The 18,545-nt window shown below is 43.8% G+C and overlaps 1 protein-coding gene across 5 annotated transcripts in view; it reads left to right on the top strand.

Annotated features, from left to right (window-relative positions):
• Positions 1-18,545, top strand: part of Gbp9 (guanylate-binding protein 9) — a 33,894-nt gene that overhangs the window by 263 nt on the left and 15,086 nt on the right. For 2 of the 5 annotated variants that reach the window (XR_003955638.1, NM_172777.4), the window contains exons 2-5: positions 4,224-4,431; positions 6,199-6,326; positions 15,536-15,645; positions 15,828-16,024. Coding sequence is in view for 3 of the 5 variants with exons in the window: in NM_172777.4 (NP_766365.1) it covers positions 4,248-4,431; positions 6,199-6,326; positions 15,536-15,645; positions 15,828-16,024 (619 nt within the window). In the remaining 2 variants the exon portion in view is untranslated. The remainder of the gene's footprint in view (positions 1-4,223; positions 4,432-6,198; positions 6,327-15,535; positions 15,646-15,827; positions 16,025-18,545) is intronic. The other 3 variants (NR_153378.1, XM_006534924.3, XM_006534925.4) reach the window with 2 other exon arrangements.

Raw genomic sequence — 18,545 nt, 5'->3', positions numbered from 1 at the left:
CTGGTCTGCAGGGGGCTGTGGCTGGCTTTAGGTCTAAGAGGTCAGTTTCTTTCCTCTGACAAAGGACAGATACAAAGTTGTAGCCTGACACAGCTGGCTGCCCTGCTCTGTTGGAGAAGCTGTGGGAAGAGCCCTGGTCCTGCCTCAGCTGGGACCACAGCTACAGCTCCTGCCCTGGTTCACAGGCAGCTGTAGTCAGAGGGAAGTCTTTCTGTGGAGGAACCCTGTGAGGAAAATTCAGCACAAGAGCTTGGCAAACCTCTATCTCGAAATAACTTAGTTCCTACCTCACTGACTTTGAATTAAGTGTAAGAAAATAGTCCAGTTCTCTCTTGATGTTTATGTTGTATGAGATGTAGAGATCACGTAGTGCTATGTGCATTTTGTTTGGGCTGCTAGTCTTATTTCACATGGAACTAAGCTGCAGAGAGCCTGGTTTCTGGAATTAAGTGATGTCACCTGTATCTAACGTCTTAGGATTTTGCACATTCTCTTTTCTTGGCATAATGTCTTCATGCTCATGTGGGACTAAAGACAGGGCAGGGGAGGTAGGTTACTGTGTTGTCTGGTCTGCAGGGTCCATGGATAGCCTTAAGTATATGAAGGTCTATAAAGTAGTGTGCAGTAGAATTTTATTCCTTTTTTTTTTTTTTTTTTTTTGCTGAATAACATTCTATTGTGCATGCTATCAGACTGTGTTAATGTATGCATCTGTTGGTGATCTGTTGGTGGGAGACTGGGCTGTGTCCACATTGTGGGTATTGTAAATACAGATGCTATGATCAATACAGCTCAAAGGTCCATCCAAGTCCTTGTTTTCTAGTTTGTTTATGTTGTAATCAAAGAAGAGCTTTTAGGTCAAACATAACTATATATTATCTCAGAAGTCAGGACTGTTTCCTGTGAGGTAATATTCTGTGTTCTAGGCTGCAGAGTACAGACACCTGAGTTGTTTAAATTCCAGGTGACATGTATTTGTTTTTGCCTTGTGTGGTAGCTGTCCTTGTGTGTATGAAGTGATGCTTTGTGATTTGATTGGCACTTCCTCACTGTTTTTCAAAGCCACGTTATAATGAACACTGGGTCTGAAGAATTATTGAGCAACAAAACCAAGTAGCTCTTAAAATAACTTCATTTATGCTAAACCTGCAAACATCAGCAAACCTAAGCAAACAATTTCAAATAAATATATATGTTAACCCAAAGCAAGCCTCAGCCTCACTGAGCTATAAGAAGCCAAATCACACATCATCAAGTGACTCTAGAATCTTTTTTTCTTCTTAAATTGGGTATTTTTTACATTTCCATTTCCAATGCTATCCCAAAAGTCCCCCACACACTCCCCCACCCACCCACATCCACTTCTTGGCCTTGTCGTTCCCCTGTACTGAGGCATATAAAGTTTGCACGACTAATGGGCCTCTCTTTCCACTGATGGCTGACTAGGCCATTTTCTGATGCATATGCAACTAGAGACAGGAGCTCCAGGGGGGTACTGGTTAGTTCATATTGTTGTTCCACCTATAGAATTGCAGAACCCTTTAGCTTCTTGGCTACTTTCTCTAGCTCCTCCATTGGGGGCCCTGTGGTCCACCCAATAGCTTACTGCGAGCATCCACTTCTGTGTTTGCTAGGCCCCGACATAGTCTCACAAGAGACAGCTATATGAGGGTCCTTTCAGCAAAATCTTGCTAGTGTATGCAATGGTGTCAGCGTTTGGAAGCTGATTATGGGATGGATCCCCAGATATGGCAGTCTCTAGAAGGTCCATCCTTTCGTCACAGCTCCAAACTTTGTCTTTGTAACTCCTTCCATGGGTGTTTTGTTCCCAATTCTAAGAAGGGGCAAAGTGTCTACACTTTGGTCTTTGTTCTTCTTGAGTTTCATGTGTTTAGCAAATTGTATCTTATATCTTGGGTATCCTAAGTTTCTGGGCTAATATCCACTTATCAGTGAGTACATATTGTGTGAGTTCCTTTGTGATTGGATTACCTCACTCAGGATGATGCCCCCCAGGTCCATCCATTTGCCTAGGAATTTCATAAATTCATTCTTTTTAATAGCTGAGTAGTACTCCATTGTGTAAATGTACCACATTTTCTGTATCCATTCCTATGTTGAGGGGCATCTGGGTTCTTTCCAGCTTCTGGCTATTATAAATAAGGCTGCTATAAACATAGTGGATCATGTGTCCTCCTTACCGGTTGGAACATCTTCTGGATATATGCCCAGGAGAGGTATTGCAGGATCCTCCGGTAGTACTATGTCCAATTTTCTGAGGAACCGCCAGACTGACTTCCAGAGTGGTTGTATAAGCTTGCAATCCCACCAACAATGGAGGAGTTTTCCTCTTTCTCCACATCCTCGCCAGCATCTGCTGTCACCTGAATTTTTGATCTTAGCCATTCTGACTGGTGTGAGGTGGAATCTCAGGGTTGTTTTGATTTGCATTTCTCTGATGATTAAGGATTTTGAACATTTTTTCATGTGCTTCTCTGCCATTCGGTATTCCTCAGGTGAGAATTCTTTGTTCAGCTCTGAGCCCCATTTTTAATGGGGTTATTGGATATTCTGGAGTCCACCTTCTTGAGTTCTTTATATATATTGGATATTAGTCCCCTATCTGATTTAGGATAGGTAAAGATCCTTTCCCAATCTGTTGGTGGCCTTTTTGTCTTATTGATGGTGTCTTTTGCCTTGCAGAAGCTTTGCAACTTTATGAGGTCCCATTTATCGATTCTTGATCTTACAGCACAAGCCATTGCTGTTCTATTCAGAAATTTTCCCCCTGTACCCATATCTTCGAGGCTATTCCCTACTTTCTCCTCTATAAGTTTCAGTGTCTCTGGTTTTATGTGGAGTTCCTTAATCCATTTAGATTTGACCTTAGTACAAGGAGATAGGAATGGATCAATTCACATTCTTCTACATGATAACCGCCAGTTGTGCCAGCACCATTTGTTGAAAATGCTGTCTTTTTTCCACTGGATGGTTGTGACTCTAGAATCTTATACCAGGTCTACCATCCTGGCAAATCAGAAATCCTGTAATGAAAAGTTTCTTCATTTTGCATCATGTTTCCCTAATAAAGCCTGATTGCCATTCTGTCCTGGGAACAGAGACACTTCACCTTTCACTCTGGTACTTCCCAATTTGTACATTACATCTTTTATAAATAAGTTTATTTTAAAATTTTATAGTTTTCTCGTGCAAAGTGATTTGCAATATTGAGCACTATCCTGTATGCTCATGGATATTTGTAAACCTCTGCAGAAATATTCACCCAGGGCTTTTCTCAGTTTAGAACTGAGTTGTCTATGATGGAATGCATTGCTACTTTGTTTATGATAGTAACCCTTTATCACACATGTGATTTACAAGTCCTCTTCACCCATTCTTGGGTTGCCTTTTTACAGTCTTTATAGAATGCTCTGGTGCACAAAAGTCCTTAATCTTACAAAGTCTGATTGTTTCTATTTCTTTGCTCATGTTGAGATTTTGTTTTTATGTTCAAGAAATAATCCCTACTTGAAACACAAGTTAGGTGAAACTGAAATCAGGGTCGCCCCAGGTTAGTCTGTTGCAGTTAATCTCTGTGTTGCTTTCTGCAGAAAGAACCTGTGTCAGGTAGGGTGGAAGTAGGCAGTAAAAAGTCAAACAAGGACTCATGTAATTCCCACCCTTTATTCAATTGCACATCTCAGTGTTTGTGTAATTCATGGAAGTTGTTCACAGTTTCTACATATTTTCAGCTATTTTAAATCTATTCATGGAGATACCAACAGCCTAGAGCCCACCAGTCTGCCATTTTGCTGGGTTGTTATGTTTTGGAAACTTGCTTTTCTCATTAGCAGCATGGTTGGAATAATCTGTAACAAGTAAGTATTTTCAGGCTTTTTAGGTCACATATGAAAGGTGAACATTACTGAGCTTATCATAGAGCATGTAGTTACCTTGATGAAGGTGGCTATTGTTTGGCTTTTATTTCATTGAATTAAAACTTTATACATGAGAGTAGCCCATGTGTTACCAAATCTTCTTTAGAACATTGAAGAATAGTGAAGAAAGAGAAGGAGGCCACTGCAGACTGGAGGTTACACACTGCCATGGTAGACTACCCCTGCAAAGAGGAAATCTACAAAGGTCACCAACTGGTCTTAGCTGCTGAGCCATTGGGTGTCTGTGAGGCAGAGAATGACTTTAGACTCTTTCTCCTATCATAGATTTGTGTATGTTGGCAGATTGCTATGACCCAACCACAAATGGCTCCCATTTGTCTTGTGGAAAACCACAATGAACAGCTGTTGGTGAACCAGGAAGCCATAGAGATTCTGGAGAAGATTTCTCAGCCAGTGGTAGTCGTGGCTATTGTTGGATTGTACCGTACAGGGAAGTCCTATTTGATGAACTGTCTGGCGGGACAGAATCATGGTGAGTGGCACGCTGTGTATCAGCCAAAGGTTTGACTGTCTCTGTCACATTTCCTTAATTCTTATTCCCAATTATAACAATAGACAGCAGAACTCCTTTTTAGCAAAGCCACCCTCTCATGCTAAATTGAATCCCTTCATTGCTGCTCCCCAATAATCTCTCCTGTGCTCTTCCCTTCCATTCTGTTAAAGAAAATCTCCCTTCTCAGTGCTCAAGATGAGGCCCAGAACAATGGGATCCTGCGCCTCAGTCCCCTGTCTCCTACAGCAGGTTCTCCATTCTCAATAAGATATTTCCATCAGGATAGAAAGTCTTTGAATACTTACGACTTTAAAATTTTCTGATAGGTAGAGATGGAGAGTTGGTCCAGTGGCTAAGAGCTCTGGTTGCTCATGCAGGCAAGGTTTGGGTCTGCACACCCACATGGTGACTTATATTTTTTAAAAAGTCCAACCTGAGAGGAACTGATGCTCTTTTTATGTCTACAATAGGCACCAGACATGCTCACGGTGCGCTCATTTACACACTAGCAAAATTCATATTCATTAAATGAAATATATAAATTTATGAATAGTTTACATAGAAATAATTAAGTCTTGAAAAAACTTAAAAAAGGACTTTATACACTTTTATAGCAGCACACTTCTGTCCTTAATCATTCTGAGTGCAAAAATTATCGAAATTATTTCCTTTTTCTATTTTTTTTTTAATGTGTCTCTGTTTGGACTTGCCGTTTTCCCACCATTTGCAGAAATATCTTTGGGTTTTTTGTCATTGTTGTTTGTTTGTTTTGTTTTGTTGTTGTTGTTTGTTTCCCTTCCCTTCCCTTCCCTTCCCTTCCCTTCCCTTCCCTTCCCTTCCCTTCCCTTCCCTTCCCTTCCCTTCCCTCCCTAACTCACTCACTTCTCTCTCTCTCTTTCTCTCTTTCCTTCCTTCTTTCTTTCCCTCTTTCCCTTTCCCTTTCCCTTTCTCTCTCTCTCTCTCTCTCTCTCTCTCTCTCTCTCTCTCTCTCTCTCTCTCTCTCTCTTTCTTTCTTCCTTTCCTTTCTTGTCTGGTTTTTTTAGAAGTCTTGTTGGTGGGCCTGGCTCTAGCCATGGGATCCTAGTGGCTCTTAAACTACAGGCAACCCTCCCATGTTTGTCTCCTGCATTTAAGGATTGCAGGTGTGTACAACCAAGGCTGCTGCAAACACTCTGTGCAGTTGCCAGAGAGCTCCATGTTTTCTGCCTTGTGGATAACTCTTTGTTTCCATCTGGAGACCTTGTGTGGCTTCATTTTCTGATTAAATGCTTCTTATAGCTTGGAATCCATCATTTATGAAGGAAGACCTTCTTGAGGGGAGATGGGGTATCATTTCAAGTGCTGAGGTACAACACTCCCTCCATTCTGCTGCTACAGCCAGTCCTCACGGGCACAGCCCCCTCTTTGTACTTTTACAAGGCTGTGACCAAAACACTCAAGAAGAAACCTTAATGAGGAGGCACTCATCCTGACATAGATTTTACCCCATAGTTCTTGGTTCATTGATCTTCGGACTGGCTTCAACAGAGGAGGCAGGCAGAAACTGAGGAAGGGACTGGAGACTGAGTTATAACCTTCAAAATCCTTTCTCTAGTTACCTGCATACTTCACTGGGGTTCAAGTCCTAAAACCTTCAGAACCCCTCACAATAAATAATGCTGGCAGCTAGGGACTGAGGTTTTAGCACACAAGGCTTCCTGTGCAGGACACTCACATCCTGACTTTCTTTCTCCTCTCTTCCCTCAGGTTTCCCTCTGGGCTCCACTGTGCAGTCTCAGACCAAGGGCATCTGGATGTGGTGCATGCCCCACCCCACCAAGCCAGAGCACACCCTGGTCCTCCTGGACACCGAGGGCCTGGGGGATGTGGAAAAGGTAGGAGGAGGCTCAGGCTGGCCCTTCTGTGCCCTTGTTATCTAACTCTGATCTGTGTGTGAATTCTGACTGAACTGCCACCAGAGAGATAAAGAGTGCTCTTTTTAGTCTTCAGTCTCAGATAAAGTTACTTGTATCTTAATAGGCAAAACATGCTTTTATTTCTTGCTATTTGGTTGAATGATTTGATTCTGTTTAATAGAAGTTTATTCAACAGTTAATATTGCTGGGTTTAAGGCATAGTAGTTAGATTTTAGTGAACAGAATAAAGTTTCTTCCTTCCAAAAAAATTCCAAATTTCACCAAGAATCCCATGTGGGTTAACTCTGATATAATCCAGGAACTGGAAAGAATCAGTATGGTGAGAGGCAAGAACTATCAGGGGCCAGCCTCTGATCTGTCAGTCTCCAGAGGGAGAGCTGTGGCTGGAACTTGTGACCTAGTCTGTGTTGGGTCAAGAATGCTTGGTCTTCATCCCTGTTGCTTCTCTATTCCTGGAAGTCTTTTCTGGAAGCCTTTGCCATTCAGAGTGCTGGTGTGAGAGTGCAGTTACCCACCTGTACACAAAGCCAGGGGAACAAGGCCTTCTGTTTTGAAAGGTGACCCAAGCAGCACAGTGCCACTTCTACTAGGAGCAGTGAGGTGTAAGGACAATTTGCTGAGAAGTTGGGTGGCATCTGCTCATGTCAGTGGGTGAAGAATTGCTTCTGGAATGTCTTCTGAGATACCAAGGGTACATTTTGGGGATGGGGTTAAGGAGTTATATTTATATTTTTGAAAGATATATTTTTATTAGTTTTCTTATGTGTAGTGTGTGTTTCTGCATGTGAGTACAGACATCCTGGGGTTCAAAGGCCACAGCTAGAGTTACAGAAAGTTAGAAGCTGCCTAACATGGATGTTGGGGACCACACTCCAGTCCTTTGGAAGAACAGCAAGTATTCTTACCATTCAGATATCTGAACAACCCTCAGATTTACATTTTTTTTTTAAAATGGTCAAACTTATTAATAGTCCATAGGGAGGGCATGCTGGGAATTCCTATTTATTTATTTATTTATTTATTTATTTATTTATTTGGTTATTTTATTTATTTACATTTCAAATGTTATTTCCCTTCCTAGTTTTACCCCCACAAGCCCCCTATCTCCTTGCCCTCCCCCTGCTTCTATGAGGGTGCTCTCCCACTCACTCACACCTCAGTACCCTGGCAGTCCTTTAGGCTGAGTTATCATTGAGCCTTCACAGGACCAAGGGCCTCTCCTCCCATTGATGTCATGAAAGGCCATCTTCTGCTCCATATGCGGCTGGAGCCACAGGTCCTTCCATCTGTACCCTTTGGTTTGTGGTTTAATCCTTGAGAGCTGCAAAAGAACCACAACCACCACCACCACCATGAACAACAACAACAACAACAAAACCTACAGGATAAAGGGCTTGTGTTGTGTCCCAGAGGTATAGCCTATATAAAATAATCCAAGCTCCCCCCCAGCTCATTGGCTGTAGGCTTTTTTTTTTTTTTTTTTTTTTTTTTTTTGGACAGGTGATGCTTACTAAGAGATTCTACAAGAGCCCATCAAGGCAGTTAGCAGGAACGTGAGGCAGTTGGTCACATCTCCTCTACAACTTTGAAGCTGAGGAACGAAAGCTGTGTTCAGCTCTCTTCCTCCTTTCCCTTCAACTTGAGATCCAGCCAATGGAATCAGACCCTCTTCTTTAGGATGGGTCTCCCCATGCTACATCGTCTAGATAACCCCTCATAGAAATGCCCAGAGATTTGAAGTAAAATTCCATCAAGTCAACAATGAAAAGTAACCATTAGTTATGCATAGAAATGGGATCTCTGGATCATACAGACTTTTACTTTTACTACTTTAGGAAGTGCTCTAACACACCCCAGAGTGTGTATACCAATTGTTGTTCTGTCCAATGGCACACAGGGTGTGTTTTTAAACTCCCATCATCAAAACCTGTTATTGATTGTCTTTTTAGTGGCAGCCGCACTAAGATGGTGATGATGCCCCATCTTACTTTAACTCTAGTTCCCTGAGGGTTGATGCTGTTCACTGTTCATAAATTCATCAACCACTTGTGTGCTTTCATTTCAGAAACATACATTCAAGTCCTTTCTCATATTTACTGGGGGGTATTGGATTAGTTTTGCTCTTGGTTTGCATGCTGGCTTTCTATGTTTGAATGTCCACTGGAAGTCATGTGGTTTACAAGCATTGTTCTCCTGTTCTGTTTTGTATTTTTGATTGGTTATTTTGTTTTCTGGCAAGAAGCTTTTTAGTCAGGTTCTGCCCTACTTGTCTAATTTTGATTTTGTTTCTCGTACTTTTTGTGCCATAGCTAACATTGCTGTTATGCATAGTAATGACTAGAAACCCAATTTTTGTTCACAGTGTTTCATCCTTTCCATTAACTTTATTATGTAACTGAATAGATTTTTGTCCAGTATCTTCTGAAGTGCTGCCCTTCTCAGGAGACTGGGAACCAGCACTGTGTTATTTCTGTTCAACGTTTTAAGTTTTGTATGTGAGTTGGATCTTGTGGCATTTGTCTTTCTGTGCTGGTCATTTTATTTTCCTAGATGTGTGCTATACTCATCCACACATTTCCAACACAGGATTCCTTCCTTCCTTCCTTTCTTCCTGTCTGTCAGTCTGTCCTTCCTTCCTTCTTTTCTGTCCTTCCTTCCTTCTTGTCTGTCCTTCCTTCCTTTCTTCCTACATATCTTTTCTTCCTTCCTAGCTTCCTTCCTAGCTTTCTTCCTAGCTTCCTTCCTTCCTTCCTTCCTTCCTTCCTTCCTTCCTTCCTTCTTTCCTTCCTTCCTTCCTTCCTTCCTTCCTTCCTTCCTTCCATCTTTATTCCTTTCTGTCTGTTTGTCCTTCTTTCTTTTCTTGCTTCTTGGCTTTCTGTCCTTACCTCCCTCCCTCCCTCCCTCCCTCCCTCCCTCCCTCCCTCCCTCCCTCCCTCCCTCCCTTCCTTCCTGCCTTCCTTCCTTCCTTCCTTCCTTCCTTCCTTCCTTCCTTCTTCCCTATTCTGTGTCAGAGTCCATTTCACATGTGTTCTATGCTTTCTTTATCCACATCTACTTCATGATGAGTTCATGCCTTGGCTATTGAGTGCTGATGCTGTTCTGTTGGGAATAGGGAGAGAGGAGGAGCAAGAGGGAGAGGCAAGATAGCAAGAGAGTGAGAGGCAAGAGAGAGGAGTGTGAAAGCAGCCCCTTTTATAGTACAGCAGGCCTTCCTTGCTGTTGCAGGTAACTGTGGAAAGGAGCATACCTGGCTGTGGCCAGGTAACTGTGGGGTGGAGTTTAGACAACATGCTAACACAAGTAGCATATTTATAAGTACTTAGAAACCATTTATTAAGCAACAATCATATTTTTAACATCAATCTTCCTTAGTCTTCATGTCTACTTTCCTGCTCAGTTTGAACCTGTGCATGTCTTGTGCTTGCTGTCACAGTCTCTGGGAGCTCCCATGTGTCTCAGTACTTAAGCATGTCCTATCACTTGCTTTATTGCATGTAGACATTCTAACTGTCACAGGATGAAGTCCCAAAGCACTTTTAACTCACAGTTCCCTGGTGTATCTCCTTTTTTCTCCTATTTATTTATTCTCTTTCCATCCTGTTTGCATCCTCTTCCACTCCTCTACTCCCCAGCCCCACTGTTCCACCCCTTACCCATTCTGTACTCTCATTCTTACCAGAGAAAGGGAGCCCCCTCCTCAACAGGCACCACCCCACCCTATCACATCAAGTCCTGTCAGGACTAAGCACATCCTTTCCTAGTGAGGGCCAACCGGGCAGCCAAGATAGGAAAACGGTATCCAAAGGAAGACAATAGTTAGAAACAGCACCGGTTCCAGTTGTTAAGGGACCCACATGAAGACTAAGCTGCACATCTGCTACAAATGTGTAGGGACCCTAGGTCCAGTCCCTGCATGCTCTTTGGTTGGTGATTCAGCCTCTGTGAGCCCCCATAGGCATAGCATAGTTGACCCTGTAGGTCTTCTTGTGGTATTCTTGACCCATCCAGCTCCCTCAATCATATCCCCCCACTCTTCCACAAAACTCACTAAGCTCTGCTTCATGTTTTGACATGGGTCTCTACATCTGTTTTCATTGGCTGCTGTATGAAGCCTCTCAGATGACAATTAGGCTAGGCTCCTGTCTGCAAGCAAAGTAGAATATAGTGCCAAGGGTTGACAGTCTCCCATAGGGTGGGTCTCAAGTTGGGCCAGTCATTGGTTGGATATTCCCTCAAACTCTGCTCCACCTTTATCCCTGCACATCTTGTAGGCAGGACAGAGTTTGGGTTGGCATCCCCTCCTGCCACTAGAAGTGCTGCCCGCCTACATGAGGTAGCCATTTCAGGCTCCATATCCCTCCCTGCTAGGAGTCTCAGCTAGGGTCACCCCTGTGTCCTCCTAGGAATCTCCCCTATCTGTCTCCAGCTTGTCCAAGAGATGCTGCCCCCTAAGTTTTACCTTCTCTTTCTCCCACCCCTCTTATCCCCCACACCCGATCCCCTACAACTGAACTCCTGCACACCTGATCCCCCAACCTGATCCCCACATATGATTTCCACACCTGATTCCCCAACCCTGTTCTTCCCATCCCCATCCCCATCCCCATCCCCATCCCCTTTCCCACCCAGTTCCCTCTCTCCATCTACTTCTGATTTCTAATTTATGTCTCCTTCTGAGTGAGAGTCAAGCATCCTTCCCTGGGCCCTCCTTATTACTTAGCTTCTTTGGGTCTGTGGATTATAGCGTGGGTATCCTGTACTTTATGGCTAGTATCTACTTATAAGTGAGTACATACCATGGGTGTCTTTCTGGATCTGGGTTATCTCACTCAGGATGACATTTTCTGTCAAGTTCTAGGTAAAATATTAAGACCCAGATGGAATGTTAAGGCCTAGGTAAAAAGGTTAAGGTCTAGGTAACTTTAACCTGGCTAGATTGCCATTATAAGGAAACATGTTTATTTTTCTGTTGTTTCTAGGAAACTTTCTAATGCCAAGTTGATTACATATTCTGTTGTATTCTGTGCCTTTGGAAACCAATCATGATAGAAGTCAGTAGAACTGCTTTGTATAGTTACCTACAATAAACTTGGACCAGAACCAAGCATCCAGCAGCATTTCCTGCACTAGTGTATAAGCTTTTATGATACAAGCCTCCCCTGGGATAGATACTAACCTAGGAGAGATGTCTGCACCAATATCAGAAACTATTTACTTGAATAAGACTTCCATTTTGAGTAGTGGCTTAGAAAATTTTTAGTTCCCAAGACCTCCCTGAGAATTGACAACCTACTTGGCAGAAAGAGTCATATACTTGGGTAACTGACTGTGGGGCACTGGGGTGTAGGGGGAGAGGGGGAAGGGAAAGAGCCCACGTCTGACCAGAGTTCCTCATATGCTGTGGACAGGCAGACATGGGAGGACTGCCAGACACTTTCCACTCAGCCCTGAGTGGGCATCTAAGCCACTGACTCCACATGGCAGGGGGTGTACAAGGGGCAGCCCCCAATACCAGGGGCCCCAGGGCGACACACTTGTCCCCGGAGTTATGGGAGAGAGGGCAGAGGGAGAGAGGTTACCACGCAGGCAAGAGTCCTTAGTCTGGTCCATGGCGGGAGCACAGGAAGGCCTTCTGACCTGAGATTAGAAACAGCTCAGTAGGAGAAAGCCTATCCCATTGTCCAAGCACAGCAGGCCTTGATGAACAGAGACAGTCTATGTTTTTAGAGCTTTATTGTAGAAAGGCAGGGGAAAGAGAGATGGTAAAAGAGAGGTAGATTGGCCATGGCCAAGAGGAGAGAGGGAGAAAGGGAGAGAGAGAAAAAAGGCTAGAGACTAAGAGGATAGAGAGAGAGGTGAAAAACTTAGAGAGTAAGAGAGAGAAAGAGAGTAAGAGAGTGTAAGGAAAGTATAAGCTTAAGAGAGTAAGAGGGAGATCAGAGTAAGAGAGTGAAAGGAGAGCATGAGGTGGAGTCAAACAGCCCCTCTTATGGTGGGCTGATATCTTACTGTTGTTAGGTAACTGGGAGGAGCTAGCCTGAAGGTCAGAAGCTTGGGACATTGTCTACATGACTACTAGCCACATGCGTCTCCTGTGGGGGCTGTGGGGGCTGTAACTTCGATAGGAGCCAGGGTTCCAGGAGACATGTGGAAACGCCTTCCATCCCATGCAGGTGAATTATCTCCACTGGGTTTCTCCTGGGTTCACAACATCAGCTCGACTGGAGACCAGACTGTCTTTGCATAGCCCACTGCCCCACAACTGACATCATGGTAGGCAAGTTAAGACACGAATATGAGGCAAGACAAGTCGAATCCTGGTAGACAAGTTAGGAAATGAATATTAGAGAAGGTAAGTCCCTTGCCACAGCTGAATACCCCATCCAATGGAAGCAGGATATGTGTACAATAAAGACTTGTGCCTAAGGAAATCATGCTGTTCCTAAATCCTGATTGGTGAACTAACTTGTCACAGGTGTAACTAGATCATGAGCTTATAAAGCCCTTTAGGACCTTAACTCTGGGTCATGGTTCAGTTCCTGGATCTGGACCAAGGCCTGGTTGAACAGTCCCAGGGCATATGCCCAGGAAGGATATAGCTTAGTCTCGAGGTAGAACCATTCCCAGTTTTCTGAGCAACCAATATACTGCTTTCTGAAATGGTTGTGCATTTTTCTATTCCCACCAGCAATGGAGGAGTGTTCCCCTTGCTACATGTCCTCACCAGCATGTACTGTCCCTTGTGTTTTTGATCTTCATCATACTGACAGGTGTAAGATGGAATCTCAGAGTCATTTGATTTGCATTTCTTCATGACTAAGGACACTGAACATTTCTTTAAGTACTTATTGGCGATTAGAGATCCCTCTGTTGAGAATTCTCTGTTTAGATCTGTACTTGATTTTTAAATTAGGTTAATTTAGGTATGGAAATTTTACCCCTGATATCTCCAAGACTTTAATCATGAAGTGATTTTGGATTTTGTCAAAGGCTATTTCCAACAACTAATGATGTGATAGTATCATTTTTTTTCTTTCAGTTTGTTTATATGTTGTATTACATTGATGGATTTTTGTATGTTGAGACATCCCTGTATCTCTGGGATGAAGCCTACTTGATCATGGTGGATGATAATTTTGCTGTGTTCTTGCATTCTGTTTGTGAGTATTTTATTGATTATTTTTGCATCAATGTTATTAAGGGAAATTGGTCTGAAATTCTTACTTTGATGAGTGTTTCTGTGGACTTAGGTATCAGGGTGACAGTGATCTTATAGAATGAGTTTAGCAATGTTCCATCTGTTTTCATTTTGTGGAAGTTTGAAGAGTGTAGGTATTAGCTCATCTTTAAAAGTTTGGTAGAATTCTGCACTAAGACCATCTGGCCCAATTGATGAATCAGTTTCTTCAATTTTATCTTCTAGAGCCTGAGATTCCCTCTTCCATGTCTTTTATTTTCTTGGTGATGTTTGCATCTGTTGTTGCTGTTCTTGTCCCTAGGTTTTCCATCTCCAGGATTCCCTCAGTTTGTTTTTCCTTTGTTGCTTCTATTTCCATTTCCAGCTCTTGAACAGTTTTTATCCATTTCCTGTTTGATTGTATTTCCTTGTATTTCTTTATGGGATTTATTCATTTCCTCTTTAAACGCCTCTATCACTTCATAAGATTGGGTTTGCAGTAATTTTCTTGTGCTTTGGCAGTGTTAGGATATCCAGGGATTGCTGTGGTAAGATAGTTGGGTCCTGGTGGTACCATATTGCTCTAGCTCTTTCTGGTTGTGTTCTTATGCTGTCCTTTAGCCATCTGGTTGTTCCTGGCATTTGCTGGGTGATCCTGCTGCTGACAGGACTCCTCAGGGAGGCAGGCAGAGACTTCAGACTGACAGAGGATCTTAGGGAACAGCAAGCAGCTCACCGCTGCTGACTGTGTCCCAGGTGGACAACAGAGTGGCTCACCTTTTAAGTGTTGCTTGGCCATTTGTGTCTCATCATTTGAGAACTTGTCTATGTTTAGTTCTATCACAAATTTTAAATTGGGCCATTTATTTTCACGTATTTTCTTGATATTCAGTTTTTTATTGGATATTTTCTTTAATTTCACTTCACATGATATCCCCTTTCCTGGTTCTCCCTCAATGGAAATTCCCTCTCATCCTTCAGCATACCCCTGCTTCTATGAGGGTGCTCCCCCAACCAACCTCCCACTACTGTCTCCCCACCTTGAATTCTCCTACACTGAGGCTTTGAGACTTCACAGGAACAATGACCTCTTCTCCCACTGATGCAAGATAAAGCAATCATCTGGTACATATGTGGCTACAGCCATAGGTTTCTCCATGTTTGGTTCTTTAATCCCTGTGAACTGTAGGTTTTGGTTGATTGATAATGTAGTTCTTCCTATGGGGTTTCAAACCTCTTCAGCTCTTTCAGTCCTTTTTCTAAACACTTCATGTGGACCGTGTGCTCAGACCCGTGTTCGGCTGAGAGCTTCTACCTCTGTGTTTGTCAGGCTCTAGCAGTGCTCTAAGGAGACAGCTATATCAGGCTTAGAAGGGGTAATAAAATACCTATGGGAGCAAACAGGGAGACACAGTATGGAACAGAGACTGAAGGAAAGGTCATCCGGAGGCTGAACAACCTAGGGGATCAATCCCATATACTGCTACCAAACACAGACATTATTATGGTTTCCAAGAAGTGCATGCTGTCAGGTTTTGGTTTGTTTGTTTGTTTGCTTGCTTAATGTTTTGTTCATATTCTGGATACTAACCATATATCAGACCTATAAGTTTTAAAGACCTTTTCTTAATCACAAAGCACTATTTATTAATTGTTGTTTTTAGAGTCTGTGTGGTCTGTATCCTGTTAAGAAAGTGTTCCTGTGCAAATGAGTTCAAGTTTATTCTCCCCTGCCCTTGCTTGTGAAATTCAGGGTGCCTGATCATACACTGAGGTCTGTACTTCACTTTAAGTTTTTATCCTGTGCAGAGTGATATAGATTCCACTAAGTTTCTCAGGCTGACCTTACATTAATCCTTTAACCAGGAGGAGGGTTTTTGTTCCTCCTTCATTGGCCCCCAGAATACATGGAGTAAGAAGGCCACAGGACCAGCCCAAGTCTCTTCTGAGGAGTGCTCTGCTCAGCCCTCTTCCTTCACATATCTTCCAGAGTAATCCTAAAAACGACTCATGGATCTTCGCCCTAAGTGTGCTTCTGAGCAGCACCTTCGTCTACAACAGCATGAGCACCATCAACCACCAGGCCCTGGAGCAGCTGCAGTATCCTTCTGGGACCTGAGCCACCATGTTTGATTGAGTGCTCTGGAATGAATATGCAGTCACTGCCCTGCCCTGTCACTGTGGCTTTGATGGGGCAGAGCAGAGTGTTTAGGATGATTTATTTTAATAAGAGAACCATGAGAGCGTGTGCATGACGTCCCTTTTCCTTAGCCAAGTGCCAGTTATGTCACAGAACTCACTGAGCTGATCAGATCAAAGTCTTCCCGAAATCCCCACGGAATAAAGAATTCCACAGAGTTTGTGAGTTTCTTTCCAGACTTTGTCTGGACTGTTCGGGATTTCATGCTGGAGCTGAAGTTAAATGGGGAAGACATCACAAGTGATGAGTACCTGGAGAATGCCCTGAAGCTGATCCCAGGTACAGGAGGGCTGGGGTGGGAAGGCTGGGGAGGGAGGGCTAGGGTTGGAAAGCTGCAGGGCGGGGGGAGGGGGAGGTTCATCTGCTGACTGGCTCTCATCATCTGTGGAGTCCTTCCTATTCCCAATGGGATGGAGGTCTGCAGAAGTCCTGATAGGTCATTGACTGATAATATTTGGTAAGTGGTTTTTAATTTTATTTGGGAAGAGTAGAGCCCAGAGCACAGTTTGTACTTTAGCATGTAGAATCCATGCACCTAAACTTCCTGAAGTCCAGATGATTGTATTGCCTGTGTTTGTGTCTGCCTAGCTTTAAAAATGGTTGTCGTCAGGGTCGCCATCTTGGTCCGGGACCCGCCGAACTTAGGAAATTAGTCTGAACAGGTGAGAGGGTGCGCCAGAGAACCTGACAGCCTCTGGAACAGGCAGAAGCACAGAGGGGCTGAGGCAGCACCCTGTGTGGGCCGGGGACAGCCGGCCACCTTCCGGACCGGAGGACAGGTGCCCGCCCGGCTGGGGAGGCGACCTAAGCCACAGCAGCAGCGGTCGCCATCTTGATCCGGGACCCGCCGAACTTAGGAAATTAGTCTGAACAGGTGAGAGGGTGCGCCAGAGAACCTGACAGCTTCTGGAACAGGCGGAAGCACAGAGGCGCTGAGGCAGCACCCTTTGTGGGCCGGGGACAGCCAGCCACCGTCCGGACCGGAGGACAGGTGCCCGCCCGGCTGGGGAGGCGGCCTAAGCCACAGCAGCAGCGGTCGCCATCTTGGTCCGAGACCCGCCGAACTTAGGAAATTAGTCTGAACAGGTGAGAGGGTGCGCCAGAGAACCTGACAGCTTCTGGAACAGGCAGAAGCACAGAGGCGCTGAGGCAGCACCCTGTGTGGGCCGGGGACAGCCGGCCACCTTCCGGACCGGAGGACAGGTGCCCACCCGGCAGGGGAGGCGGCCTAAGCCACAGCAGCAGCTGTGGTCCCGGGACTCCAAGGAACTTAGGAATTTAGTCTGCTTAGGTGAGAGTCTGTACCACCTGGGAACTGCCAAAGCAACACAGTGTCTGAGAAAGGTCCTGTTTTGGGCCTTCTTCTTCGGCCAGGAGGAGGTCCAAATACAAGATATCTGCGCACCTTCCCTGTAAGAGAGCTTGCCAGCAGAGAGTGCTCTGAGCACTGAAACTCAGAGGAGAGAATCTGTCTCCCAGGTCTGCTGATAGACGGTAACAGAATCACCAGAAGAACAATCTCTAAACAGAGTCAACTATAACTACTAACTCCAGAGATTACCAGATGGCGAAAGGTAAACGGAGGAATCTTACTAACAGGAACCAAGACCACTCACCATCACCAGAACCCAGCACACCCACTTCGCCCAGTCCAGGGAACCCCAACACACCTGAGAACCTAGACCTAGATTTAAAAGCATATCTCATGATGATGGTAGAGGACATCAAGAAGGACTTTAATAAATCACTTAAAGAAATACAGGAGAACACTGCTAAAGAGTTACAAGTCCTTAAAGAAAAACAGGAAAACACAATCAAACAGGTAGAAGTCCTTACAGAAAAAGAGGAAAAAACATACAAACAGGTGATGGAAATGAACAAAACCATACTAGACCTAAAAAGGGAAGTAGACACAATAAAGAAAACTCAAAGCGAGGCAACACTAGAGATAGAAACCCTAGGAAAGAAATCTGGAACCATAGATTTGAGCATCAGCAACAGAATACAAGAGATGGAAGAGAGAATCTCAGGTGCAGAAGATTCCATAGAGAACATCGGCACAACAATCAAAGAAAATGGAAAATGCAAAAAGATCCTAACTCAAAATATCCAGGAAATCCAGGACACAATAAGAAGACCAAACGTACGGATAATAGGAGTGGATGAGAATGAAGATTTTCAACTCAAAGGTCCAGCAAACATCTTCAACAAAATTATTGAAGAAAACTTCCCAAATCTAAAGAATGAGATGCATATGAACATACAAGAAGCCTACAGAACTCCAAATAGACTGGACCAGAAAAGAAATTCCTCCCGACACATAATAATCAGAACATCAAATGCACTAAATAAAGATAGAATACTAAAAGCAGTAAGGGAAAAAGGTCAAGTAACATATAAAGGCAAGCCTATCAGAATTACACCAGATTTTTCACCAGAGACTATGAAAGCCAGAAGAGCCTGGACAGATGTTATACAGACACTAAGAGAACACAAACTGCAGCCCAGGCTACTATACCCAGCCAAACTCTCAATTATCATAGAGGGAGAAACCAAAGTATTCCACGACAAAACCAAATTCACGCATTATCTCTCCACGAATCCAGCCCTTCAAAGGATAATAACAGAAAAAAACCAATACAAGAACGGGAACAACGCCCTAGAAAAAACAAGAAGGTAATCCCTCAACAAACCTAAAAGAAGACAGCCACAAGAACAGAATGCCACCTTTAACAACTAAAATAACAGGAAGCAACAATTACTTTTCCTTAATATCTCTTAACATCAATGGTCTCAACTC

The sequence above is a fragment of the Mus musculus genome, chromosome 5 (genome assembly GCF_000001635.26).
Source record: "Mus musculus strain C57BL/6J chromosome 5, GRCm38.p6 C57BL/6J".
Lineage (NCBI taxonomy): Eukaryota > Metazoa > Chordata > Mammalia > Rodentia > Muridae > Mus > Mus musculus.
This window is presented reverse-complemented; position numbering and strand designations above follow the sequence as displayed.